The sequence below is a fragment of the Crinia signifera genome, chromosome 9 (genome assembly GCF_055691185.1).
Source record: "Crinia signifera chromosome 9, ASM5569118v1, whole genome shotgun sequence".
In the NCBI taxonomy this organism is placed as follows: domain Eukaryota; kingdom Metazoa; phylum Chordata; class Amphibia; order Anura; family Myobatrachidae; genus Crinia; species Crinia signifera.
This window is the reverse complement of record NC_139225.1, coordinates 133,718,992-133,746,831: the sequence shown is the minus strand read 5'-3', so window position 1 is coordinate 133,746,831 and position 27,840 is coordinate 133,718,992. Positions and strand designations below refer to the sequence as shown.

At 47.1% G+C, this 27,840-nt stretch overlaps 1 protein-coding gene across 1 annotated transcript in view; it reads left to right on the top strand.

The window, feature by feature from the left end:
- Nucleotides 1–24,070, top strand: part of KPTN (kaptin, actin binding protein) — a 29,974-nt gene extending 5,904 nt beyond the window's left edge. The window contains exons 4-12 of the mRNA XM_083159869.1: nucleotides 2,021–2,075; nucleotides 2,647–2,722; nucleotides 4,118–4,191; nucleotides 4,340–4,449; nucleotides 13,805–13,912; nucleotides 13,992–14,070; nucleotides 15,050–15,185; nucleotides 18,310–18,480; nucleotides 23,787–24,070. Of these exons, the coding sequence (XP_083015995.1) occupies nucleotides 2,021–2,075; nucleotides 2,647–2,722; nucleotides 4,118–4,191; nucleotides 4,340–4,449; nucleotides 13,805–13,912; nucleotides 13,992–14,070; nucleotides 15,050–15,185; nucleotides 18,310–18,480; nucleotides 23,787–23,951 (974 nt within the window). The 3' untranslated portion in view covers nucleotides 23,952–24,070. The remainder of the gene's footprint in view (nucleotides 1–2,020; nucleotides 2,076–2,646; nucleotides 2,723–4,117; nucleotides 4,192–4,339; nucleotides 4,450–13,804; nucleotides 13,913–13,991; nucleotides 14,071–15,049; nucleotides 15,186–18,309; nucleotides 18,481–23,786) is intronic.
- The last annotated feature ends 3,770 nt before the right edge of the window (nucleotides 24,071–27,840 follow it).

The window sequence follows — 27,840 nt, the reverse complement described above, 5'->3', positions numbered from 1 at the left end:
AGGCGGCACATACACTACCGTTCTCTCCATGAGTAAAGGCGGCACATACACTACCGTTCTCTCCATGAGTAAAGGCGGCACATACACTACCGTTATCTCCATGAGTAAAGGCGGCACATACACTACCGTTCTCTCCATGAGTGAAGGCGGCACATACACTACCGTTCTCTCCATGAGTGAAGGCGGCACATACACTACCGTTCTCTCCATGAGTGAAGGCGGCACATACACTACCGTTCTCTCCTTGAGTGAAGGCGGCACATACACTACCGTTCTCTCCATGAGTGAAGGCGGCACATACACTACCGTTCTCTCCATGAGTGAAGGCGGCACATACACTACCGTTCTCTCCATGAGTGAAGGCGGCACATACACTACCGTTCTCTCCATGAGTAAAGGCGGCACATACACTACCGTTCTCTCCATGAGTAAAGGCGGCACATACACTACCGTTCTCTCCATGAGTAAAGGCGGCACATACACTACCGTTCTCTCCATGAGTAAAGGCGGCACATACACTACCGTTCTCTCCATGAGTAAAGGCGGCACATACACTACCTTTCTCTCCATGAGTAAAGGCGGAACATACACTACCGTTCTCTCCATGAGTAAAGGCGGCACATACACTACCTTTCTCTCCATGAGTAATAAAGGCGGCACATACACTACCTTTCTCTCCATGAGTAATAAAGGCGGCACATACACTACCTTTCTCTCCATGAGTAAAGGCGGCACATACACTACCGTTCTCTCCATGAGTAAAGGCGGCACATACACTACCTTTCTCTCCATGAGTAAAGGCGGCACAAACCGCTTTTACTCAAGGGGAACAAACGGATGTCATAGTGCTCCAGTCAGACAATGTCTCCTGCCCATACGCTTGTGCGATGGATGCGATATCGTAGTGTGATGTCGCATCGCATCCGCTCGCATGCCACCTGCTATGCCACATTGGGGGCTGGTAGAGGGCTGGCGGTGAGTTTCAGTGTAGTGGAGCGGGCGGCTGGAGGGTGGCAGAATTTGAAAAAAACATTTAAAAACACTGGGCATCCCTATGATTGCCTGAGGGAACTCTCAGCCAATCAGAGGACTCACATTCAGGCGCCTGCTGATTGGCTGAGAGAGAGGTCTCTCAGCCAATCAGAAGGCCGCCCAGTGTTTTTTTCTAATTCTGCCGCCCGCCGCTGACTACCGATACACGCCAGCCCTCCTGCTGCCCGCTCCGCTGCAGAGACGCCCGCACCAGCGCTCCTGAAGATCGCATTGCGAGTGATCATATGTGGTTAAAAATCACATGTGATTGCTCATGCAATTCAGTAAATATTATGTGCAGCAAATAATATCTATCGTATTTCGACCGGCCGGCCCACTCATCAGGTCGCATGGTACATAAAATGGACATACAATAATTTGTCGAACACGTGGTCAAAATCGAAGGATTGTATACAATATCTCATAAGTGTATGGGCTACATTACAACCGATGTTGGGGAAACTGTGGGGCAGATGTATTATGCCTGGAGAAGAGATAAATGGAAGGCGATAATACACCATATAACCAGCAAATGTAATTTTCCAAACACAGCCTGTAACTTGACATTTAGGAGCTTATTGACTGCTGCATTTTCTCCTCCTCCTGGCTTAATACTTCTGATATGATGCAAAGTGTAAAGCCCCATACAGACTAGGGCTTTCTGAGTGATATTGTGCACAATATTTCCTAGTGTGTACACTCCCTTCGCTAACAATGCGCACTCCCGTGCGTCATTTAACGACCCCCTCACTTTTCCAGCATGTCTGAACAAGGAATGTCCTAGTTAATGACAGCCTCCAGCCCCCCCCCCCCCCCTGTTACTTATTGAACCACCCTTGTATATTATATACTCTGTTGTAATGTATGAATGGGTTGTATATAGGCGTCATACAATTTAGTGATGATAAAGTTGGTATCTTCTACTAAAGCCTGCACAACGGTGATACATTTACAGCGGCCAGTAACAGTCTGCTTTTTATCCCCGTAGAGAGCTGCTTAAACTTGGAGCTGAAGTTCACCCCCTTCCAGTTGAGTCATGCAGAGTGAGTATCCAGCTCCGAGGAGAGAGGAGCGATGTCAGGACCACACGTTATATAACACACATGTGGGAGAGGCCTCTGTCCGCTGTATGGGACAATGCACCAGCCAATCGGCTCGTAACTGTCAATTTACATAATGGAGCTGATTGGCTGGTGCGTTATCACCTTGCCCATAACGTTCTTTATGGGGATAGATAAAGTACCACTTCTCCAAGCTTCATACATTCACCCCACAATGAGGCACATTGGTGCAACATGAAGAAATATTTAAGGGAGACTTCTTAAATAAACCAGGCATGTTCCCATAGAAGGCTTTCAGAATTATTGCGCATCTGCTATAAGTTTGTCGTGCTCCCCCCCCCCCCCCATCTACCATTTGTCTGACCCTATTTATTTCTTTCATTATGAAGTAGCCACACATAGCACAGACCATTGTAACGCTACAAATGCATAAAACACTGCTGCACATATCAGGTTGCTTACTTGTATGATCAGGCAGATGCTTTATTGCTGAGTACCATCTGTGAAGGCCTCTGCCACCTGCAAACCTCTAATACCCATGTGTCTCGCACAGGGTGCAGGACGGAGGCCAGCAGGAGACCGTGTTTTTACTAGGAGGCAACGACCAGTATATTCACCTGTACAAGGAGGTGAGTGATTCCTGTAGAGTTCTAGAGCACACTGCAGCATTCCCCCACCTGCCCCCGGCTCCCCCTCATCACCTCTTACCCTGTTCCCGAGCCCTTTCCAGGCCACATCCTGTCCTGTCAGCCGATGCAGTGAGAGCCATAGGAGGAGAGGCGTTCCCACTGACCATCATGGATTATTATATCGTTTCCATATTGTAGTCCCATTTATTTGCCAGTACTCTTATGCTTGATGCATGGTTTTATCTCTCCAAGTCCCTTCAATGATCTTTAGTCATATTTTTATATTTTTATTGCCCTGGGTAAAAAATGAAATGACCATCCAGTAGTACAAGAATGTAGGAACATGGCTGAACGTTATAGACCATAAAGATCAGTGTACTGGTAAAAGCCTGATTATCAGATGGCATACAGTCCCATTAACCCCTTTGGTGGGACGCCTGGAAATCTACCGGAGCCAGCGGACCTGATGTCACTGGCCACCCCAGAACATTTTCAGGTTGTGTCTATAGCCCCCAGGGACCGGCAGTTGTGCAAACCCAGCACGGCGCCCGGAAATCAGCATAAACTACTAGTGTTAACCCCGCCCACTGGACTACTATTAGCCGGAGGGAGGGGGACTTACCTATGTAATGGTTTATGCTGATTCCCACGTGCCACAAGTGGCCCAGGAATCATTGCTGGCGATCCCTGGGCATTTTTCGGGGGAAACGTTCATCTGTCAGACCACACTTAGGTCGACAGTCATTAGGTCGACTAGCTCCAAGGTCGACAGGGTTACAGGTCGACATGGGCCAAGGTCGACATGGGTTAAGGTCAACAGTCATTAGGTTGACATGAGTTTTTCACTGTTTTTTGAGCCGACATGTGCCAACAGGCGGTATTTCATGCCCAACCATGCACTAGGGCGTTGTGGGAGAATAAAATAGTGCCCGAAGCATAGCGAGGGCTGCGGTTCAACTCCAACTGTGTCCATGTCGACTGGGTCGACATTCGGGTAAAAAAAAACAGTGAAAACTCATGTCGACCTTGACCCATGTCGACCTTGACCCATGTCGACCTTTGACCCATGTCGACCTTGGGGCCAGTCGACCTTCCGGGTCGACCTAATGACTGTAGACCTAAGTCTGGTCTGACAGATGTACCGATTCCTTTTTCAGGATATTGATTACCCAAAAAATGCAGTCCCCTGCATTGTTCTTTTTTTTCTAAAACACACCCTAGAAGGTGAGCATAAAACAACATTAACCCACCACTGAAGGGGTTAATGTGACTAGTTGGGTGAGAACAAAGAGGGAATGTTAGTGGGAGAATGACCGCCATAAGTGTAGTAGCAGGTGTTTATTGCCATACCCACTCTGGACATAATATAAAGTGACGGCAATAATCTGATGACAGAATGAAGGTCTGCACCAGTTTGAAGAACAGCCAGTGGAAAACCTGTTCCCAGAGTTGAGAGATCTTCCGAGCAAGTAAGTATATCTGCCTATTCCAGCAAACGTCTTAGTATTCCAATGACCGTGTTGCTGCTGCTTGTTTGAATTATTAGGTAACTTTCACTTGGGTATTACAGTACATTCCTTGAAAATATCTTTTATCAGCAACAAATTGTTTTTTCAGCGTTACCTGGCTAAGTGTTCACAACATCCCGGATACACAGAGGCGCATTACAGCGTATGGATGTCAGAGCGGATATTTCTCGGTCTCTCATGTGGATCAAGGAAAGAGAGGTACTAACAAGAAGGGACACCTTTGCAGATACTGGTATATAGATTCTAGTATGGATCAAACACTAGAGACAGATGACTGACGGTTACCTCAACGGCGGTGTCTTACAGCGTAGTTCTGTGGATCTCACAGAAAGTTGGAGTGGTTACACTCAGACAGCAGGACGACACTAGACCACGCCCCTTGTGTGCTAGGGGCGTGGCCTAGCGTCGTCCTGCTGTCTGAGTGTAACCACTCCAACTTTCTGCCTGTGTTGGACTTCTTCTCCTGGGTCATTCCCAGGTTTATTCTGGAATGGACCTATGGCTTCAATCTTTCCTGCGACGCCATGCTCCAGGCCTTTAACACCTCCCATAAGAATCTGTCGGCAGCTCAGTACCAGGAAATGTGTATATGTATATATATATATATATATATGTAACTAGGTGATTCATCGCGCCCTACGGGCGCTCTTCACACCGTCGGAAGGGGCTGCGCCCCCTTAATTTGTGAACGTTTGTATTGTGAGAAATATGGTTAGAATTGTATGAAAGATGTCTGTATTGCAGCTTGAGTTATAGGTGAAATGTGTTAAATAGAGAGCATATGATGTGGAAGGGGGGGTGTATTGTTTCGTTTAATTAAAAAGCGGTTACAGAGAAAGATGTACATTGATAGTGTGGATGGTACAGTGACATTTGTGGGTGTGGGGGGGCTGTGTGTTGTTTAGGTGTGTGTGCAATAGTATAGTAGGGTGTTTTTGAGTCAGCGGTCACCACTGGCGGAGGTCACGATACAGGAAAACAGGAGGCTGGGTAGTGATAGGGGTGGGTGGGCATAAAGAGGACTAAAGAGGAGGGTGGGGGACACTGTGCAGCTTCTGCCAGTGGGTGAGGGTCCAGCGTGGCAGTACAGGATGGTGGCCCTGAGTCAGTGTCTCCTCCTACTGGGTGGGAGTTAGGGTGCATGAGAGCAGGAGGCTGAGCTATGAGGCATGATAGGGGCATGTGGGCAACACAGCGTCAGCGACTCCCCAGTGATGGAAGTTACGGTTCAGGAGAGCAGGAAGCTGGGTAGTGATAGGGGTGTGTGAGTATACGGGGGACTAAAGAGGGGCTTAGGGGTGCCATGAATTGCGGGAGGGGCACGGGGGGGTGCCGTAAATCAAGGGAGGGAGGGGGTGCAGGTGTCCGCAAATCGCAGGAGAGGGCAGGGGTCCGCAAAGCACGGGAGGGGGCGTGAATCGCTCGAGGGGGGGTTAGGAATTGCGGGAGGGGGGTGCGCGGGGGTGACGTGAATCGCGGGAGGGGGGTGCACGGGGTCCGCGATTTGCGGGAGGGGGGGCACGGGGCGCAATGAATCAACCTAGTTGGTTATATATTCTTGTAGAAGGATGGTAGCTGTCATTCAGATGCATTTACATAAACAGTAATAGTAGCAGTAAAAGATCTGACTTAAAGCACCTACAGTAAAACAGAACAGGTGTTATATATTATACAAAGAATTGGTTGATGATGTCTAGGTTGACGTGCACATAGTTGTCACTGGAAAAAAATTGCCACAAGTAAAAATCAACACAGAAAGGTCAACACATGTAAATGTTGACATAAGTGTGACACCTCATTGGTGTCCATGTCGACACATGAGAATGAATATGAAAACATTCAAAAAAAGAAAAATAAATCTTCAAAAACTCATGTCAACCTTTTTCATTGTCGACCATAGCCGTGTCAGTGTTTTGCATGTGCCATTTAATCCTGGGGTTGCCGTGAATCACGCGCGGGGGGGGGGGGAGAGGGAGGAGGTGAGGGGTGTCCGCGAATCATGGGAGGGGGGGCCCGGGGGGTTGGCGCAAATCGTGGGAGGGGGGTCGCAGGGTGCGGTGAATCGCAGGAGGGGGGGTGTCACGGGGTGGGGCCGCGAATCGCGGGAGTCGCTGGGGGTGCCGCGAATTGTGGGGGGTGTGCTGCGAATCGCGGGAGGGTGCCGCAAATCGCCACAAGAAAAAATCAACACAGAAAGTCAACACATGTAAATGTTGACATAAGTGTGGCACTTCATTGGTGTCCATGTCGACACATGAGAATGAATATGAAAACATTCAAAAAGTGAAAAATAAATCTTCAAAAGCTCATGTCAACCTTTTTCATTGTCGACCATAGCTATGTCAGTATTTTGCATGTGCCATTTAATCGTGGGGTTGCCGTGAGTGGGGGTTGGGGGGGTGGGGGTGTCTGCGAATTGCGCGGGGGGTGCCGCGAATTGCGGGAGGGGGGGTCGTGGGGGGTGGGTGACGCGAATTGCGGGAGGGGGGTCGCGTGGGGGGGTGTACCGCGAATCACAGGAGGGGGTCGCTGGGGTGCCGCAAATCGCCACAAGAAAAAATCAACACAGAAAGGTCAACACATTAAATGTTGACATAAGTGTGGCACTTCATTGGTGACCATGTCGACACATGAGAATGAATATGAAAACATTCTTAAAATGAAAAATAAATCTTCAAAAACTTGTGTCAACCTTTTTCATCGTCGACCATAGCTGTGTCAGTGTTTTGCATGTGCCATTTGATCCTGGGGTTGCTGTGAATCGCGGCGGCTGGGGGGGGGGGGGGTGTGCCATGAATTGGGGGGGAGGGGGGGTCGCGGGGGTGGGTGCTGCGAATTGCAGGAGGGGTGGGCGCGGGGGTTGCAGCGAATCGCGGGAGGGGGGGTTGCGGGGCTGAGGGGTTTGCCGCGAATCACGGGAGGGGGGGTCAGGGGGGGTGCCGCGAATCACGGGAGGGTCGCGGGGGGTGCAGGGGGGGGATGGGCGCGGGGGGTTGCAGTGAATCGCAGAAGGGGGGGGACGCGGGGGGTGGGGTGCCCCGAATCGCCGGAGGGGGGGTCGTGGGGGCTGGGGTTGCCGCAAATCGTGGGGGGGGGGGGTGTCGCGAATTGCGGTAGGGGGGGCTCGCGAGGGGGGCGCAAATCGTGGGAGGGGCCCCGCGAATCGCGGGAGGGGGGGGCGGCGGGGGGTGCTCACCTGGTGTGTCTGGTGAGTAGCTGTGTCTTTGCTGGGTAACATGGGGAGGCAGAGGGTGTCTGGCACTGTGCATACCTCCCAACATGACCCATGCCAGGAGGGACACAATGCTCTGCCGCTGGACTTTCTTCCTAATGTATGATTACCTCCATCTGTGTTGAACAGGTTAATTAATAGGAAAGGTGCTTCAACACAGGTGATGGCAATCATACATTAAAAGGAAAGTGCAGGAGCAGAGCAATGTGTCCCTCCTATGACTGTGGGCTCACTGGGCTGGTTCTCTGTGAGTCAGAGGCTCCACCCAGCGTTAGAGGGTCAGACACACTTTGAGTGACAGATGTAGCCAAATATATAAGAGATTGCATAGGTGCGGCACTCCAAGAAATGCAACTGCTTGTGCAGTGTCAGTCGGGTGCCCGCTCAGATGCACCAGACCGGACCGGCAGGTGTAATGTATAACTTGGTAAACGGCGGCACTCACAGACGATGAAATGAATCAGACAGGAAACCTGGCTTGTGACCAACGTTTCAAGCCTCCGTGGGCTTTTTATCAAGGTGCATTAGACAATCAACATGCAATCAAACACATACCTTGGTACTTATGTAGTATCTGGGCTGCCGATTTTTTGATTGTATGCCTTAAGTTAAGGCATACAATCAGATGCGATGCGATATCGCATCGCATCGCATCCGATATCGGATGCGATGACCCGATTTTTCCATAGGAATCAATGTTAAAATGATTCCTATGGAAAAATGGGTCCTTTTCATACCCCTACTATCCAAGTGGGCATGGAGTTGGATATAAACCTGTGGCGAGCGTAGCGAGCCACCGAGCCCGAAGCGTGGCGAGCGAAGCGAGCCCCGCGAGGGGACGGTATTCGTCCCCTCGCGGGGCTCGCTTCGCTCGCCACGCTTCGGGCTCGGTGGCTCGCTACGCTCGCCACAGGTTTATATCCAACTCCATGCCCACTTGGATAGTAGGGGTATGAAAAGGACCCATTTTTCCCATTGAATTCCATGTTAAAATGGACTCAGTCCATTTTAACATTGATTCCTATGGAAAAATCGGGTCATCGCATCGCATCGAATCGCATGGTCGCATGCGATGCGATGCGATCTCCCGATCCGACCCGATTTAGAAATCGGCAGCCCAGTTACTACATAAGTACCCATACCTTTATACTGATCAGGTCCGTTCATCTCTCCCGCGGTGTCCGTCCTGGCGCATGCAAATGACGTCACCCGGTGCGGGTCGCCGACGGGATCATGAAGAGACAGCCATTACTGCCCGTAAAATTACACTACAGGAAAAAACACATACAATATATCAAAAACGGGAATACAATGTGGATACATCAATGTTACAATTAATAAGAGGTACCAATCAACGTACCATATAGATTGTGTGCATATAATGATATAAAAAAGTTGAAATATAAAAAAAACGTGATATTAAGAGGAAAAAGAGATTTAAAACATCGCACATGGGATATAAGATATATAATGGGATATATAATGTGCATATTCTAGGTGCGCTACAAACAAGATTTTATATATACTGGTAACTAAGCTGAATTACGGTTACTCTAAAAATGTGAACAGTTTCTGTATACTAATAAGCACTTTATAAAAAATGTGACAGTCCGGCCTGTTCGTTGAGGCCCCGTGACGAGTCGATGGATTTTCAGGCTGGACACGTTGGCTCCACGGGGCCTCAACAAACAGGCCGGACTGTCACATTTTTTATAAAGTGCTTATTAGTATACAGAAACTGTCACATTTTTAGAGTAACCGTAATTCAGCTTAGTTACCAGTATATATAAAATCTTGTAGCCCACCTAGAATATGCACATTCTCTACAGGGGTGCACTGTACAATCATTTATGTTGGGGGCATTAGCATTAGAACGCTGCCGCTTAATGTTGCCAATTATATACACTTGGCATATATCCCATGTGCGATGTTTTTAAATCTCTTTTTCCTCTTAATATCACGTTTTTTTTATATTTCAACTTTTTTATATCATTATATGCACACAATCTATATGGTACGTTGATTGGTACCTCTTATTAATTGTAACATTGATGTATCCACATTGTATTCACGTTTTTGATATACTGTATGTGTTTTTTCCTGAAGTGTAATTTTACGGGCAGTATTGGCTGTCTCTTCTTGAACCCGTCGGCGACCCGCACCGGGTGACGTCATTTGCATGCGCCAGGACGGACGCCGCGGGAGAGATGAACGGACCTGATCAGTATAAAGGTATGTGTTTGATTGCATGTTGTTTGTCTAATGCACCTTGATAAAAAGCCCACGGAGGCTTGAAACGTTGGTCACAAGCCATGTTTCCTGTCTGATTAGGGTATGTCCCCATCCCACACGTTGGAAATAAGACGCTATGGGGTGGCCAAGCTCTTCTCACATGTGTCTGGCTACATATTAGGGAATAAGACCTAGAGAATCTGGTCAATGACTTTTGAATAGTGAATGGGAAATGTTTAGCCTTGTTCCTAAAGGTCAAAGGATGATTAAGGATTGTAAGAGCTTACTCTCGATTATAGGCAGGAAAGGGATTAATTTAGTGCAGATTTACATGCACGGAGCAGAAACGTGTAGGGCGGTCCTGGCCAGTGATTGGGCGGTAATAGCATAAATAGACACCACACAGTGTTGCATCTGAGTAGTGTTTTGCTAAAAGCCATGGCATTCATAACTGCAGGAACGGTCACATAGGAGGTGGAGAAACTGTACCTGCCATGGTGTCCATGGTGCAACGATGATGTGTCTAACGAGGCACAGGACGGTATTGCAGTGAGGGTGTCTTTTCACATGAAGTCATATTGATGAACACCAGGGATTGGTCTTGTATCGGTATTAGAATAGGAATGGGGGTTACTGTCCAGCAGAACCCCACTAGCACAGTCTGGGCTCTGAGAGGCCACCCGTAGCGAATGTGGTGATACTTCTTCCCTCACAGACAGGACCACATACTTGGCGGGGGCATCAGACTCTGAATGTTCCTCAGGGATGGCCAGGTGCCTGAGGATTCTTCAACCTCTAGCAAAGGCAGATTACTTTGTATGCTATGCACTAAATATTAAATATACCAAAGCTTCTGATGATCCAGACACTTTATTGTTGAAGAGAACAATATATTTGTTTCCCCCCTTCATTGGAAGCATGAAGACAAACTCTCCTCTTCTCCAGCAAGATGTCCTATTCCAAGATGGATGCCACCACAGTGCAGCTATCCATCACCACCAACATCCTTGTTGCTAATGCTTCAGTGCATTTACATATTGGCTTCGGCCTCTGTATCACACCCATCTTAGCTTCTGGTTGTGTTAGCAGAGAGAGGTGGTCAGAGCAGCTTATGGGGGACTTGCTGTTTAGAAAACCGGGTGTGCTTCTTTTCCTTGACTTTTGGGTTATTTACAGCTCATTTGCCTGTGTGAAAGGAGTTGTAGTTGGCCATACAGAATATTGGGGCAGATGTATTAAGCCTTAACAAGAGATAAATGCAAGGGTGATAAGGAGAGATAAACCTGCTAACTGCCATGTTACAGGCTGTGTTTGAAAAAGTCAGTAAGGATCTGATTGGTTGGACGTTTATCTCTCCTTATCACCCTTGCATTTATCTCTTGTTAAGGCTTAATACTTCTGCCCCGTAATGAGGTATGTCTTGAAGTCTCCAGCCAAATTGGACAACAGGACTCCATTCCTGCCTTGATTTCCCCAGTGGTAGCCATGATTCTTTTCATTATAGGGCAGGGGTTCCCAATCTTTTTCTAATCACGGCACCCTAGAGTATCAGAATTTTTCCACGGCACCCCTAGGCCCCAAAAAATATATATCAAATTAAGTAGATTGTGTTTATATGTGCTTCTTAGGTTCAGTTATGTGGAAAAGGGCCGGATTTGGTTCTGATTGTACACATTTTATGATTGGCAGACACCAGCACTGGTTTTGTCCAGAATAATTGATCATAAAGATTTTGAATTGATCCTGGACAACCAACCCGAGGCACCCCTGCAAGTGTCCGGCGGCACCCCAGGGAGCCACGGCACACAGTTTGGGAACCACTGTTATAGGGACTAGGAAAGTCTTTGTAAGATTACATAGAGACTTGTTACATGGAAGACGTTCATGGTTCTCGAGTTTTCACTTACGGAACTTCTAGATCAAATACCTTCCGAACTGGTCGCTCTGTCTTCCGACTAGTCCATTCATCAGAATTGCTCCTATTGTGCATCGGTTGCTCCTCTGATGCCTCGGGTGGACACCTCAACAGGCTTGGACCCTTCACCATTTGGTGCAGGATCCTTTGACTGAGAGGCCTGCAGTGCCGCTCTGAGGATCACCAGAGAATGCACTTTGTACTATTTCACCATGAGAAGAAAAACAGCTGAATATCACAGCAGAATGGAATGTGTCTGTTCATCAGAAATTGGGAAGTAGGCATGCATTGCACAGCGCTGTGGTAGAATTATTCCACCCAGCTGTCCAACAGGTTGTGGTATCTCTTTTGTACCACAAGGTGGAGCACTTCTACCTAAAACATGGCATCTGAACATGACGGTATTCAATGTTGCTGGCAAGGAGGTTTGGCTTGTTTTCGTCGAGGATCGCTAAAAACAAGCCATCCTTGCCGTCATACAGCCGCTCACTGTATTCAATGATCTGGAAAAAACCTCGCATTCGTGAGGATTCACCTAAACAGCGAGGTTCGCGCAAATGCAGCGAGCCTGCTGCATTTTGTGGAGAGCCCCTCCGTTTTGATGGCCGCACTCGCCCTTTTGACCTCGCTTAAAAGAACCAGCGAGGCGGAAACGGCGAGTGAACGGGGGGGCAGTGGAATACTCTGACGCAGGGCCGGATTATAATGGGGGCACAAGGGGTCAGTGCCCCTGGGCCCCCTCTAGCTAGGGGCCCCCTGTGGTTGGCATGTATTTAAAAAAAATATATATATATATATATATATATATATATATTTATATATATATATTTTTCAGCTAAAGGTTTTGTGCATGGGAGTGGGGTAGTGCTGCAGCTTCACCTATCTGCCAATGTGACAATGATTAATGGTGCTGAGCATTGGGAGCCAAGTGTGCAGTGCATTACTGGGAGTTGACTAAGTCCCATGACACTTTGCACCAGAGGGCAGATGCTGAGACGTTTGTGCTTCGCTCTGATTGGTGGAGCTCATTACATGCTTCTCAGGCCCATGGATAACGTGTGTGTGTCTCTATCTATCTATCTATCTATCTATCTATCTATCTATCTATCTATCTAGCTATCTATCCCCTGAAGTTACCCATTGACCAAGTTTATACTGCCTTTACTCTGTGTTTTGACAGTGTAATATTCACCCATGCAGTTTGCGGCCAGTAATGACAAGTGCAAGGGGGCCCCCCTGTCTAAAGTGCCCTGGGCCCCCCCGAAGGCTTAATTTGGCACTGCTCTGACGGCAAGCTATCGGCACTGCTCCCCATCATAGCTCACCTTTAATGGCATTGAATATACCCCTATGTCTATCGCTTTGAGACTTTACATTACCTGTCCCCTCATATCCCTGGTAGCAATGTGTCTATACGTCCTAAAGATGGAAAGGGGGCCTTCAGGTTTTCCTTCTGGCTCCAGACTGGCCAGTACATGCAGGATTCTCCACAATGCAGTGGGCTCATCGCGATTTGTAGTGTAAGCAAGACCAAGGTTTGATGCAAAAAAATTTTGAGCGATACTTAGGGCTAAGAGGATGTATGGTGGATATTATCTTTGATGGCCCCCATACACTAGTGCGATTTCGGCTGGATCGAACCAAGAAATTGTGTGAAATCGGCCAAAGCAGCATGTGCTTGAAATCCCATCCGATCCAATGCGCAGCTCGGAGGGTTTCGGAGCCAGCGTGATAAAATGTAACAGCAGGTGTGCAGCCGAAGTTGCAGGACTTTGTGCGACACTACCTCTATATTTAAAGTTGTGAAAGCGAAACCTACCTGGTAAATGACTGCCGCTTGTAAATAATTGCTGCTTTAAAAATATGGGCATTCTCGCAGAAAGTCCCACACCTCCTGCTTCTCACAGGTAATTACATTTACCCCCGAGACCTTTATCTTCTATGAATCCATATCTGTACGCTCATGCAGAGGGGGCTGTTTTTCAGCCTTCGTTCCTATATTTATACCCGTTCCTATATTTATACCTCTCTGACCTATATCTCTGGTCCAGTGCAGTCCAGTGTGATCTCCTATGGTGTGCACCATGTGGCTGAGGTGTACCTTGCTGCCGCGAGTTAGTGATGAAGATGGAGGTACCCGGGTGTGTGACTGACCTCTCTTTCCCTCTGCGCAGAGATCCTTCAAAGCTGGTCTCTTCAGCAGGATGGTCCTCTGTCCAAGGTGCTTGTCTTCAGCATGCCCAGCATCCATGGAGCAGGGGAAGAGGTGTGCTCATGTGACGGTAAGGTTGCTGTCTACACTTATCAACTGAGGACAGTCTTCTACTGTATGTTGTTGTTAATTGGGATCTCTACCCCTAGATGGCGGTGGAGGACTTACCTTTCAGGAGGAGTACAGTGTACTGGTGACCAGTACCATAGAGCTGTCTGCCGTTTATAGGTGAGTCATTTGCACATTTAGTAGATACTTAATATGCAGTTATAAGGCCTACGTTTGTTCCTTACTTCTGTGGGTGACACTGGCAGAAGAGTGATGAGATTAGAAGTCTGCCCCTCCCACTACAGGGTGGAGAGGGCTCATCAGTGGCAAACGCAGGGCTTTTAGAGGGGGGTTTCCAAATGTAATCCAAAACCTCCTACTGGAGTAAGTCCGGGAGTCTGGGGGAGCGGGAACAGCCCCAGAAATTAGACTTTTTATACACTAGATACCGCATGGAATACAGTATTGATATTGAACAGTACAGATGGTCTATAGCAGTGGTTCCCAATCCTAGTCCTCAAGTACCCCCAACAGTGCACGTTTTCCAGGTCACCCAGCAGGTGCACTCATTATTCAGACACATTTTAAAAGATTCACAGGTGGAGCTAATTATTTCACTTGTGATCCTGTGTGGAGACCTGGAAAACGTGCACTGTTGGGGGTACTTGAGGACCAGGGTTGGGAACCACTGGTCTATAGTATAGGCTGTTTCAAACATTTAAATAAGATAAGTGGTCAGGAAAGGGTAAACATATAATAAATACACAAACATAACAGAACCAGTACTGCACTTTCTAAGCTCACAATCTCCCACTTCATGGTAAGGTTCCTGTCTCTTCCTCCTCGCAGCTGCTCTCTGATCCATTGCGATGTTTGAGGGCTCAGATCCACACATACAGAAATTGTGGTAGTAGAAGCTGGTACACCGGGCGTGTGCAGCAGCTCCGCCATGTCCCATACACTGCATGATGTGGTGGCAGCTTTATTGATCATATTATACACCAGTGCTATTGTTGTCACAATTTAAGGCACTTGCCAATAGGGGGGTTTTCCACGCAACCAGAAACCCCCCTGCGTTTGCCTATGCTCATACTAACAAATATTGTACAATTGTATACATGCTTCCTTTGATACATTGTCCCGCTCTTTTTTACCTCAGAAACATCTTGCAAAATGGACTCCGAGAGCAGCTTCTTTTGCCAGATAGTGACCAGTTTGACAGTGTACTCTGTGCCGTAACCGCCGATGTGGATTTCGATGGAGAACCAGAGATTTTACTGGGCACTTATGGACAGGTAAGACCCAAAATTTACAGGCACTAAGTGGCATTGAACAGGATTGTAATAAATCATCTCTGTAACCAGGCTCCTACGTCGCCGCCACGTGGCTGGTCTGTTGTACAACCTGTCACTGGGTGTTTGTATTCATTTTGGGACAATGTCATAAATAAACAGGATGTGGTTACGATTGGTATGCCGGTGGTCGAAAAACCGACTCCAGAATCCTGCAATCAAGTGGAGATGCTAACAACAGCCAGGAACACTATTGTCAGTTTGCTGGGGCATTGTAGTCTTCGGCCTAGGGGAAGAGGGGGGGGGGGGGGTTAGGTTTAGACACTGGGGGAAACTTAGTATTAGGCTTCAGGGATGGAGAGTTAGGGTTAGGTACCAAAAGGGGTAGGGGGCATTATGGTGGGAGGGTAAGGCCCTACCAGGGAGGGTTAGGTGGTAGGGAGGGGTAGGGGGTATGGGCATAAGGTAAGTATACTTACCCAGCCTCTGGCAGTATTCTGTTCAGCAGGCATGCCGTGGTTGGTCTTTTGCCCGCCAGCATCCCACCCATCAGCCACGCATACCGAATCCAAATAAACACTATTTCATTAATGTTTTCTTAATACTGCAAAAGATCCTAGGAGTATTTCTGTTGCCCTATATCAGTGCTGGGCAATTGCGGCCCTCCAGATGTTGATGTACTACACATCCCAGCATGCCTTGCATCAGTTTCATGGCCACATAGCAAAACTAATGCAAAGCATCCTGGGATGTATAGTTCATTAACATCTGGAGGGCCGCAATTGCCCAGCACCTACCCTATATTATACATGCTGACCCCATGTAACACTGAGAACAGGGCTGCCTAAGCTCACCGCACACTGCTGAAGCAGAAGCACACGTCTTCCCCCCCGGAAACAGCGCTGCACAGGAGGGGTGAGCTGAAGTGTAACAACTCTACATTAATTAGATTACCGCCCACTGACACATGTCGGTTGTATGGGTGGGTGAAACTGGCAGGGAAGGTGTAAACAATGAATCTAATTAAATAAGTGCAGCCTGTGAGCCCGCTATTCTTCCTGCGGCTCCCTGACGTGAGATCTCCCACGTAAAAGCAGACGCGAGTCGTTACGAGGTGCGATTGTCACTCTCCGCCGTAGCTGATTTTTTTTTTTGTTATTCACAAACCTGCATTGGTGTCAGTGTGAGCAGTGACGCGGTGCGTGAGGCCACGTTTACATCGCAGCTTCAGCTACTTTTTGGGCCTCATTCAGGTTAATTTGTATCGGGGACCGATGTTTTTGCTCTGCGCATGCGTATATTGTCATGCGCATGTGCAGGGCCGCTCTACGGATGCCTTCGGTGACTCACACAGTTGCCAAGGCAACTGACCTCTGACCTACATTGTGATGCCATACAGTAACTGGGCATGTGATTGATACTGGGTACAGATATCCTGGGCATGTTTGCTGAATGCATGATCACAATGGTTCTTAAACTGGCTGCCATGGGGCCCTGGGGTACCATAGGGCCACTTGCATCGGTGCCACGGGTTGGTGGTCCAGGATAAAATCTAATTATAGGCAAAACCAGAGCTGGTGGCTGCCAGTCACAGAACGGGTGTGGGTTGTTAGGTCTACAACAACTAGGTCGACAAGCATTGGGTCGACATGGGTCAAGGTCAACATGTGTCTAGGTCAACAGGACATTAGGTCGACACAAGCATTAGGTCAACAGTCAAAAGGTCGACATGGGGTTTTTCACAGTTTTTTTACCCGAAGGTTGACATGGACACAGTTTGAAGTGCACAGCATCCACTCGCATCACTCGCCATGCTTCGGGCACACTATTACTACACCCTAGTGCAGGCTTGTCCAACCTGCGGCCCTCCAGATGTGCTAAAACTACACATCCCAGCATGCCTTGCCACAATTTGGCTATTAGGGAATGCTAGAATGATGGCAATGCATGCTGGGATGTGTAGTTTTAGCACATCTGGAGGGCCGCAGGTTGGACATGCCTGCCCTAGTAGATGGTAGGGCATGAAATACTGCACGTCAGCTCAAAAACAGTGAAAAACCCAATGTCGACATTTTGCCTGCCGACCTAATGCTTGTGTCGACCTAATGCTTTTGTCGACCTAGACCCATGTCGACCTTGACTCATGTCGACCTTGTTGCCTGTCAACCTACTGGTGTCAATCCAATGTTTGTCGACCTAGTTGCTGTAGACCTAATGACCGTATCCCCACACAACATGTATGGGTCGACAACCTGAAATATGTCGACATGGCTAAGGTCGACAAGGTTGGAAGGTCAACCTGGCTAAGGTCGAAAGGGTTGCAAGGTCGACATGGCTAAGGTCGATACAAGCTTCAGGTCGACAGTCAACATGAGTTTTGCAGTTTTTTTTGTCCTGAATGTCGACATGGGCACCATCCGTGTACCGCTGCGCACACTATTCTGCTAGGATATCAAATGTAGGCTAAAATAAAGCGTGAAAAACTCATTGTCAACCTTCCAACACTGTCCTGGGTCGCCTAATGACTGTATCCGGTGACAAAGGAAATCGCAGCCCTATCCACGGCCACATGACCCTAAGGATGGCCCTTCAGCATCATTTACTTAATTGAATTATTTGTTTTTTTATTTAATACGATACTTTTGGCTTCTTGGTTCTGTAAAAAGAAAAACAGCTGATACTCTCGGGCGCCATGTTTCAAAAAAGTTTGAAACCTGCAAGTTGCAAGTTGCAAACATGCAAGTTGTCCCCAAACTTTTTTTTTCTTAAGAAGGTTCTATCAACAGTTAATATTCCTAAAAGGAACCAGGTGTAACCGTGAACATACCAGGTAGACACGCTTGTCTTTAGTGAATACATTTATTTATTTATTTATTTATTTATTTTTATTTATTGTTTTATTCTACAATAATTTTTTGATCTATAAAAAAGAAACGTAGCACCGCGTCCCCTCGCATGGCTCGCTGTGCTCGGCCTAACCCCACGTCGACCGTCAGTAATATCGACTTTCATGCATGTCAACCTAGTGGTGACGATCTAATGCTTGTTTACCTAGCCGGAGTACTCAGGAATGCGGGGTCACTCTCATTGGTTCTCGCTTCCCATCCCTCTCTCTCCCCGATCTCAGGAGCTGCTGTGTTACAAGTACACGACAAGGCCTGGTCCGGAGGGGCATTACCAGCGGCTGTGGCAGAGGAGCTTCCCCAGTCCCCTGCTGTGCATGGCTCATGTGGATCTGACGTGGGATGGGCTGTGCGAGCTGGCTATTGTGTGCCTGAAAGGGCTGCACATACTACAGGTGAGGACCCTTCATCAGAACGTATTGCCGTGTGCCTGTCCGAGCACTGCTGGAATCCTGTTACCACCACACCGATCAATGTGACTGATGCAGTATGAATATGACAGTAATGGTGGTTTCTCCTCTGCGATGTCTTGTGGTGCGTATTATTGTTGCCATAAAATATTGGGAGGGAACTGTCACAATCCGAGCGCGCGCTCACGGTAATGACTGCGGATTTGTTGTAAAGCTCAGTGTTGATTGCATGGGATGCCCACAGATACGAGCGTGTCGGTGCGTAGTCACCAGGCTGAGCAACAGCTGCGTTCCAGGTACAAAGGGCCTGATTCAGACCTGCAAGCTAGGCTGCTGATGTTCGCCATGCCTTCAGGATTTCTGTCTGCAGAAGCAGATGGAATGATTGCTGACTCAACAAAATAGATTACACGTGCATGATTAAAGAAATCCAGAAAACATGACTTGTTAGAGATACTTTAATGGACAATAGTTGAGAACCGCTGATCTAGATGGGATGTAGTCAGGATGTCGACAATCACAATGTTGACACCCAACATGTTGACAGATGAAATTGAGACCCAGTCAAGATTTCGACAATTGAGAAATTAGGGCTAGGCTTATAATCAACAAATCTGTTGTCGACATTATGTACCATTTTGTCTGTCGACGCGATGTACCAGTCAACCTAATGTAGGGTAGATAATGACTAAAACATACCAAAACCATCTAGACGCCTGTTTTTCCTAGCCACCTGATTGCCGGGCTGCCAGTGTTTAAGAACTGGGGTGCTGACCAGAGATCCCAAAAACTGTGGGCAATTATTGGGAGTGTTGAGGCCAGGGTCTGCGCAGCTGATGTAGGAGCTGCCTCCACCTCTGGATCAGGACGATAGACCGTCCTCGCAGCCGTTACCGCTGCTGGGTTTTTAAAATCAGCTAAAGCGATGTTAGATCCAAACAATAAATCTGATTAAAATTATGTATTAAAGTATTAGTAATATGCATGTCGTATGGGGAGGGCATGCCAGGTCAGCATTATCTCCTTATTAATGCCGCAGTAATAATTCTGTAAACAAAGGTTTGGAGGGTACTTGTGGAGTATCACGGCTCTCACGACCTTCATCGTATGCTGATTGTATGCTAAAAATCGCATCGCATGCGATGCGATCGCACCCGATTTTGCATTGAAATGCATCAGAATGCATTGAAATGTGTATTAAACTTGTGAAATGCCCCCAAATGCCATTTTTCATAGTGCACCACCCCCACTATCAACGTCAACCCGAAGCGTGGCGAGCGCAGCGAGCGGCCGCGGATACCTTCACAGCTATACGCGTCCCCTCGCGGGCTTCACAGGTGTCCGCGTCCCCTCGCAGGGCTCGCTGCGCTCGCCACGCTTCGGGCTCGGTGGCTCGCTGCGCTCGCCACACTATTCTATTCTCAACTCCACGCCGACGTGGATAGTGGGGGTATGAAAAGGTCGTAGGACGCGTACCGCAGCCCCTCGCGGGCTCGCTGCACTCGCCACGCTTCGGGTTGACGTTGATATTGGGGGTGGTGCACTATGAAAAATGGCATTTGGGGGCATTTCACTAGTTTAATACACATTTCAATGCATTCTGATGCATTTCAGTGCAAAATCGGGTGCCATCGCATCGGATGCCATCGTATGGCATCCGATGCGATCGCATACGATTTTTGAGCAAAAATGCTCAAAAATCGGTAAAAATCGTATTGCATCGTATGCCACTACATATGGCATACGATGGGGATACGATGGCATACGATTTTTGAGCAAAAATCGGTAAAAATCGTATCGCATCTTATGCCATCGTATGCCACTACATATGGCATATGATGGGAGCCGTGATACTCCACAAGTACCGTTTGGAGAGTACTTTAGAATATTAAATAAGACAGAATGCAAATTGATTGTTAATGGTATAACAATGGGAACCGCAAATTACCAAAAAAAAATCATTTGGAAAAACCTCATGCAACCAATTAATGATCTCACCCCTGGGACTTGTAATCCACTCTGCGGTTTGAGAATTCTGATTCTGTGCCATCTCTCACCCTCACAGACACTCGTCATACTGAATATCATTATAATGCTTTTTTGGGTGTTAGCCGCAAATACCTAGTATTTCCCGAATGTATCTTGGAGGGACCACAGCAGGAATCTCTGATCCCGGCTGCGATCTCTCCTTCCCTGCTGGCAGCTGCATCCGATGTATCAATATCGGGCAGCATCTCATCAGGACCTGGGGCTACCGCCATTATTAGGTGGCGGTAGCCCATTGTAGCCTATTTGCTACAGACCACACTGTCAGCGGGGCAATGCGGTCAGCACGGGTCAGTGCTAACCTCATATGCGCAGACCCCCAGCAAAGCAGATTACAGCGACGGACTCCTTTCCCTGTCCCTGCATCTGCAGAGACATACGTTTGTCCGAAATATCCCGCCCATATCGCATTGCATACAGTATGTGATCCTTTAGTAAATGGCCCAGTAAATCTTCAACACTTCACAACATTTACTTACTGGGGGTGGGAATTCAAATGCTGGCGAAGGGTTTGAATTGCCCTCGCAGCAGAGTTTTACCAGCACACGATCTCGCGCTCTGCGTCTGGCCGGACAAGTGCGTGATTTGCACAAAACTGCTCACTATGGGTTAGTGAACGCTTATGTTCTAGATCCTGTAAAGTGCGGTGGATGATGCGCAGATTCGGCCTCGCAAAGGATTCACCAGCCGTTGAATTTCCCCATTATACTTATTAGCCTGGATATTGCCAAGTCTACCCGGGTTGTGTTATCAGGTAATCTGACCCTCAATCCTGGCACTGACCAGATTCAATCAGGGTCACAGTAAAAGCCTACAGAGAGAGTGTATTGGGCAGTGGGATATGGTCATTGGGTCACCAGCAAGTTGTTAGACAGTCATTAGGTCGACTTGTGTCTAGGTCGACAGGGTCATTAGGTCAACATGGGTTAGGTTGACAGTCAAAAAGTCGACGGGCGGTATTTCATGCCCTACCATCCAGCCCGCCCGAATAAAATAGTGTGTCCGAAGCATCCCGAGCGCAGCAAGCCATGCGAGGGGACGTGGTGCATTTTAACCTGTGTCCATGTCGACTGTGTCGACATCCAGGTCAAAAAAAAAGAAGAAAAAACCATGTCGTCCTTTTGACTGTCGGCCTAACCCATGTTGACCTAATGACCCACATTGACCTAATGACCCTGTCAGCCTAGGCACATGTCGACCTTATGACTGTCTAACAACTTGCTGGTGACCAGCCGATCCACACCCCTGCACAGTTGGCGGATTGCTGCTCCGTTACAGTCTGCAATGAAATAAAACCCACCGCTGCTGTGTGTAGTTTGTACGTGCACCTGGGCAGTATACCGCGGCTATAGAAGGGCTTGGGACTATTTGTCCCCCTCATCCGTACCCCTTTATGCCAGAGAAGGATAGGGGAGTACGCACATCGCTGAGCTGTGCAGATTACATTTTTGGTTACCTAGGTGATGTAATAATGTTTGGAGCATTCTTGTGCCAGGGAAACCATCGTATCCTTCCCCAAGTACAGTGCTGCCACCGCTGCTCGCTTCCCTTATTCATTAGCAGGAATGAGTGACTTAATAAAGCTCAGCTGTATGACTGTACCGTGGCCGCCAGCATGGGTGAATAAACACTCGCACGTATAATTACTACCACTGGTGCTGCTGCTGTTTGTCTCTGATTAATAGGAATGAATCACAGAGTGTAAGACATCTGGTTGAGGATAAGAAGTGCGTTGACTTTCACGGCCGGTGCGCAGGATACCTCCAGAAGGTGGCGCTGTGCCTATTCCTGTACATTTACCAACCTTAGGAGTATCTCGGACAAACGTGATAGGTTCGCACATACGCAGTAAGGCTTGTCCAGGCTTTATCTCTCACTGGGTAATAGGGTCGGGACAAATGCACCAATAATAATGATGGGAGGGACCATAAGATATTGGGAATTCATGACTGTGTTGCTCCAGGAGAAGGAAGGTCCGTGTTGATACATAAAACTGCCCCAGCCATACAGTCCTCTAATAGCCACGCGTGCGCCCATCTCCTGACATAGGGGCTACTTCAGCTGCGAATTCACAGCCTGAACCATTATCCAATGCCAGCGAATGCGCACGGAACGCTGTACCCAGTCGTGACGGCGTTTACCCGATCGCTGGGCTCCGAATGTGTATGGGTTATTGTGTCGGTTTATAGTAGGTTGACATGCATCGGGTCGACTGCCAAAGGTGGACATGGCTTAGTTCGACACACAAAATAGGTTGACAGGGTTGGACGGCCGACACAATCATTAGGTCGACAGTCCAATGGTCGACATGAGTTGTTCATGGGTTTTTTCATCCCAAATGTCGACATAGTCAACATGGACACGTCAGAGTGTGAGGCGCTCGGCACACTCGTCGATTCTCCGTACACGCCCTAGCGGATGGTAGAGCGTGTACGGTTGACAGGGTTGGAAGGTCGACAGACAAAAGGTCGACATGAGGCGATCACATTTTTTATTTTTGTCCCCAATGTTGACATAGTCAACACGGAAATGTCAAAGTATACGGCGCTCGGCACACCATTCAATTCTACATACACACCCTAGCGGATGGTAGGGCATGAAATACCGCCTGTCGGCACACGTCGGCTCCCAAAAAAATGTGAGGAACTTATGTCGACCTTTTGACTGTCGACCTTGCCATTGTTGACCAAATGCTTGCGTTGACCTTCCAACCCTGTCGACCGAATGCATGTCGATGTAATGACCGGAACACTCCGAACACTCGCATCCCAGCGATCATGCCTGAATCGGGCCCATAGTAACAGTAGTGTATCGCCTTGTACATATAACTGTTTCCTACACTGCAGAGACCAGGCTGCAGCCCCCACTTAGCACCTGCTGTATCTCCGCTATTAGCTTGATTGATAATTGGCTCGTATCTCCTAATTAGATGGCGGATGGCTGTTGCCGTTCCGTGCACATTTGCATAACACAATAGATAGCAGGTGCTAAGCTTCTTGTTGTTGTTCTGTGACACCAGTTGCTCACAGATTTGATCTTTTATCACATTTCTACAGATCTCGTCGTAGTTCCGGGTTCCGTTGAACCTCTTTGCAGCTATATATAGACAAACTGCGACATACAATGACTCACTCGGTGAGAGCCGCTAGAAGAGAATTACAGTTATATATAAAGATTGTCACTGGTGTTTAAGTTTATGATGTACTGATCGCTGACTGCACCTCTCGCCTCCTCTCCCTGAACAGCACAGTCTGAAAAAGACGTCCCAGTGCCTCCTGGAAAGGCTGCGAGAGCAAGCGGAGCGCGCCAAAGCGTCGGACGCATCGCACGCACAGAAGGAAGCCAAGCCTGAGCAGTCGCTGGACACTGCACCGGACCAGTCGCCGGACGCCGACAGCGAGGTGAAATAGGAGACCCCCTTTCACATGTGTTCTTATTTTTGGGAATAATATTGGGTCCTGTACCGGACGTGAGAATTGTAATCGCTCCGAAACATTGGGGCAAATGTACAGTAAATGTATCGTTTTCAGACCATGCTTCGTGTATTGTTTTTTGGGCTATAAAAAAGAGGAGCGCCGTATGGGGACACAATATATTTTAGAATCCAAGCGATGTCTACTGTGAGAGGAGAGGCCCAGAATTGCCATATTTTGGGTTATGGGGAATAACAATTTTGGTGTCCTAAATGTTGACCGGTCTCTAATTCTGGAAATGATTGACAAAGGATAATGGGCAACTGGAATAAATACCCGACAGATCTGGTAGGATCATATTGATTTAAGGCAGTGGTTCCCAAACTTGTTTGAATCACGGCACCTATAAAAAAATCCACGTACCCCTAGAAAAAAATCTGAATGAAAGAAATTGTGTTTATTAAATCATCTTTAGGGTTAATTATGCGGTGAGGCACAGAATTAGCTTCTGTTTGTCCACATAGTTTATGATTGGCAGCCATAAGTACTTGTTTTGCTTTTTTATATTTACCGTAATTAATTTGAATTTGTCCTGAACTATCAACCGAAGGTACCCCTGCAGGAGCCCCAAGGCACCCCTGGGTGCCACGGCATACAGTTTGGGAACCACTGATTTAAGGCACTAAGGGGTAATTTTGGTTCACTCTTTCTGACAAATTCCTTCTTAGATGGACAAAAACATGTGCACTGCAGGTGGGGCAGATGTTACTTGTGCAGAGAGAATTAGATTTGGGTGAGATATTTTGTTTCTGTGCAGGGAAAATAGTGACTGCTTTATTTCTACACTGCAATATAGATCTCACTTTAAAGTAAAAACCCACCCAAATCTAATTCTCTCTGCACATGTTACATCTGCCCCACCTGCAGTGCACATGGTTTTGTCCATCCAAAGCCCCATACACACGGGGGAGATATATTGCTCAGTTTCTATTTTTCATCAGCGACCAGAGACGGTCGCTGATGAAAGGGAACCTCTGTCGGCGGGGCCGCAGAGGTAATTAGCTGGTCGCAGGAGCAAGCTCCTGCGACCAGCGATTAGAACGGGGCTGAAAACGGGAGCGCGCATCCGGCGATTTATCGCTGGGGCACACTCCCATCACTGGCAATATGGTCGCCTGCGACCATATTTCCAGCGATTTCAGCCCCTATCGCCCCCGTGTGTACACAGCTTAAGAAGTAATTTGTCAGAAAGAGTGAACCAAAATAACCCTGTGATAAACTAGCCACTAATAGTAGAAGCTGCCACTCTGGATACTTGCCATGTCTATAGTGTGAAAGTAGGCTCCCAGAAATAAGCTTTGGTGTATATATACCCGGGAATGCTTCCTTTGTGTTCTTGGCTAGCAGCACCTTATTCCGTTCAGGGGAATTACATGCAAAAACGATGAAGAAGAGATTCTCAGCGGTGACAGTAGCTGCGGGAGAACAGAAGCATTAAAGCAGGGAACACATCTTATTCCTTTATTGTTTTTCCTATATGAAAAGTGTCAGGTTGCAAAATAAATGTGACGGGTATAATATTCTCCTGCCCCGTTATTTCCCCGAGATACGGGATGTAGGCCGTGATACAGGAACGGGACCTTGCATACTCCATGCGATCTGGTCGGGATCTTATGCGATCACAACAAGCTGATGTATCAATCAGCATACGTAGGAACAAGGGCACCGAAGGAGCCTGTCCATATGATGACTGGTGGGCTGTTGAGCAGCCAGTTAGACCGCACTGCACAGGGAGCGTTCTTGGGGAACTTTCCATACTACAAACATGCTACAATGAAACAATGAAATTAAATTGTGTGTGTGTATATATATATGCAATAAAAGAAAAATAAGTGCGCAATCAGTTGAGAAACCTGAAGGCTGTGGGTTATTATTCCACACAATAAGGACAGATGTATAAAGTCCCAAAATTTCCAGTTTCTTTGCACCAAAGGAATCTCTATTGTCCTGGCAGCTCCCAAGCACCTGAATTTCACAGGTGTAGAAATCACTAAAAGAAGAGAGGAGAGCGCTCCATAGTGCAAAATCGTAAAATTTTTTATTTTAAAGAACAAAATTTTTCTTCAAGCAAAGGCTGGTATTAAATAACGTACCACAGAGAGCGGTAAATACCGCAGAATATTCGCATAAAAGTGTTATACTCAACACAAGTGTAACCTCTCCTACATTTGTGTTGAGTATAACACTTTTATGCGAATATTCTGCGGTATTTACCGCTCTCTGTGGTACGTTATTTAATACCAGCCTTTGCTTGAAGAAAAATTTTGTTCTTTAAAATAAAAATTTTTACGATTTTGCACTATGGAGCGCTCTCCTCTCTTCTTTTAGTGATATATATATATATATATATATATATATATAATATATATATATATATATATATATATATAGTTACCAGCCCATAAAAATGACAGAACAACATAACTTTAATAGCAGCATCGAAGGCTGTGTGGGTTTGAACAGTGCAACACATGAATTTCTCAGTTGGGCGCCCTCTAGTGCCCATTGTACGAGAGACCCTTGAATTCCCACTGTAGAGTTAAGGAGCAGCGTTGTATCACGTAGGCCAGGCATGTCCAAACTATGGCCCTCCAGCTGTTATGAGACTACAAGTCCCATCATGCCTTGCCACAGTTTTGCTATTAGGGAATGCTAAAACTATGGCAAGGCATGCTGGGATGTGTAGTTTCACAATGGCAGGAGGGCCACAGTTTAGACATGCCTGACGTAGGCTGTAGGAACACCATACTATCCCTTTAAACAGGGTCCCTCATTGACTACATAGGCTCTGTGACTGATTAAAACCAGCCGAAATGTAGGCTTGAGTGTCGCCATTTAAAGGGACAGTGGTAAGCTTATATATAAATGTTTACATGTATGTTCAGTACATTTCACACATTGTATGTTGTGACTTATGGGCTTATTCAGTAAGGATTTCAAAAGCAAAATCTTTCTCTAATGGACAAAACAATGTGCACTGCAGGTGGGGCAGATGTAACGTGCAGAGCGAGTTCAATTTGGTTGAGATGTGTTCAAACTGAAATCTAAATTGCAGTGTAAAAATAAAGCAGCCAGTATTTACCCTGCACAGAAACAAAATAACTCACCCAAATGTAACTCTCTCTGGACATGTTACATCTGCCCCACCTGTAGTGCAGCATGGTTATGTCTATTATGGAATGATTTTCCTTTTGAGATCCTTACTGAATAACTGCCTTAGTCCATTTGTGTGACACAGATATATTTGTGAGTACAATGAAAGTTAGAAACAACATATGATTTACATGCTAAGTGGGTGATGCTCAAAATAGCACTAATTAGCAATAAGACTCAGCAATGTGTGTGTAAAGGTGTATACACACTGTACAATTTTTTTGACCAATTTCGTTGAAAGACATTTCCCTTGAACCCAGTGTCCCAGACGAAAGATGTTGATGAAAGATATTGACGAAAGATCTAGCTACAGTTTATAGGCTTTTTTTTAAAGATATCCAAATTGAGCTGCATGCACAGTTGATGAACAATCTTGATGAACAACTGGCGGGTATGCGCATCGTCATTTGTCGCAAACATACTGAAAGATAATTTGACAAATTTCGTTCAGAATGACCGAAATGAACAAAATTGGTCAAAAAGGTTGGTCAAAAAAATTGTACAGTGTGTATGCACCTTAAGTTTCAGGAGCTTATAATGGTTAAAGGTACTAGTCCTAAAGGTGCCCATACACGTTGCGATAAGCAACATGCAATGAGGCGCGATGTAATGCTCACTCCCGCGGGCATCGCATCGCACAGTACAAAAAGTATGTGCTGCACATACTTTTTGT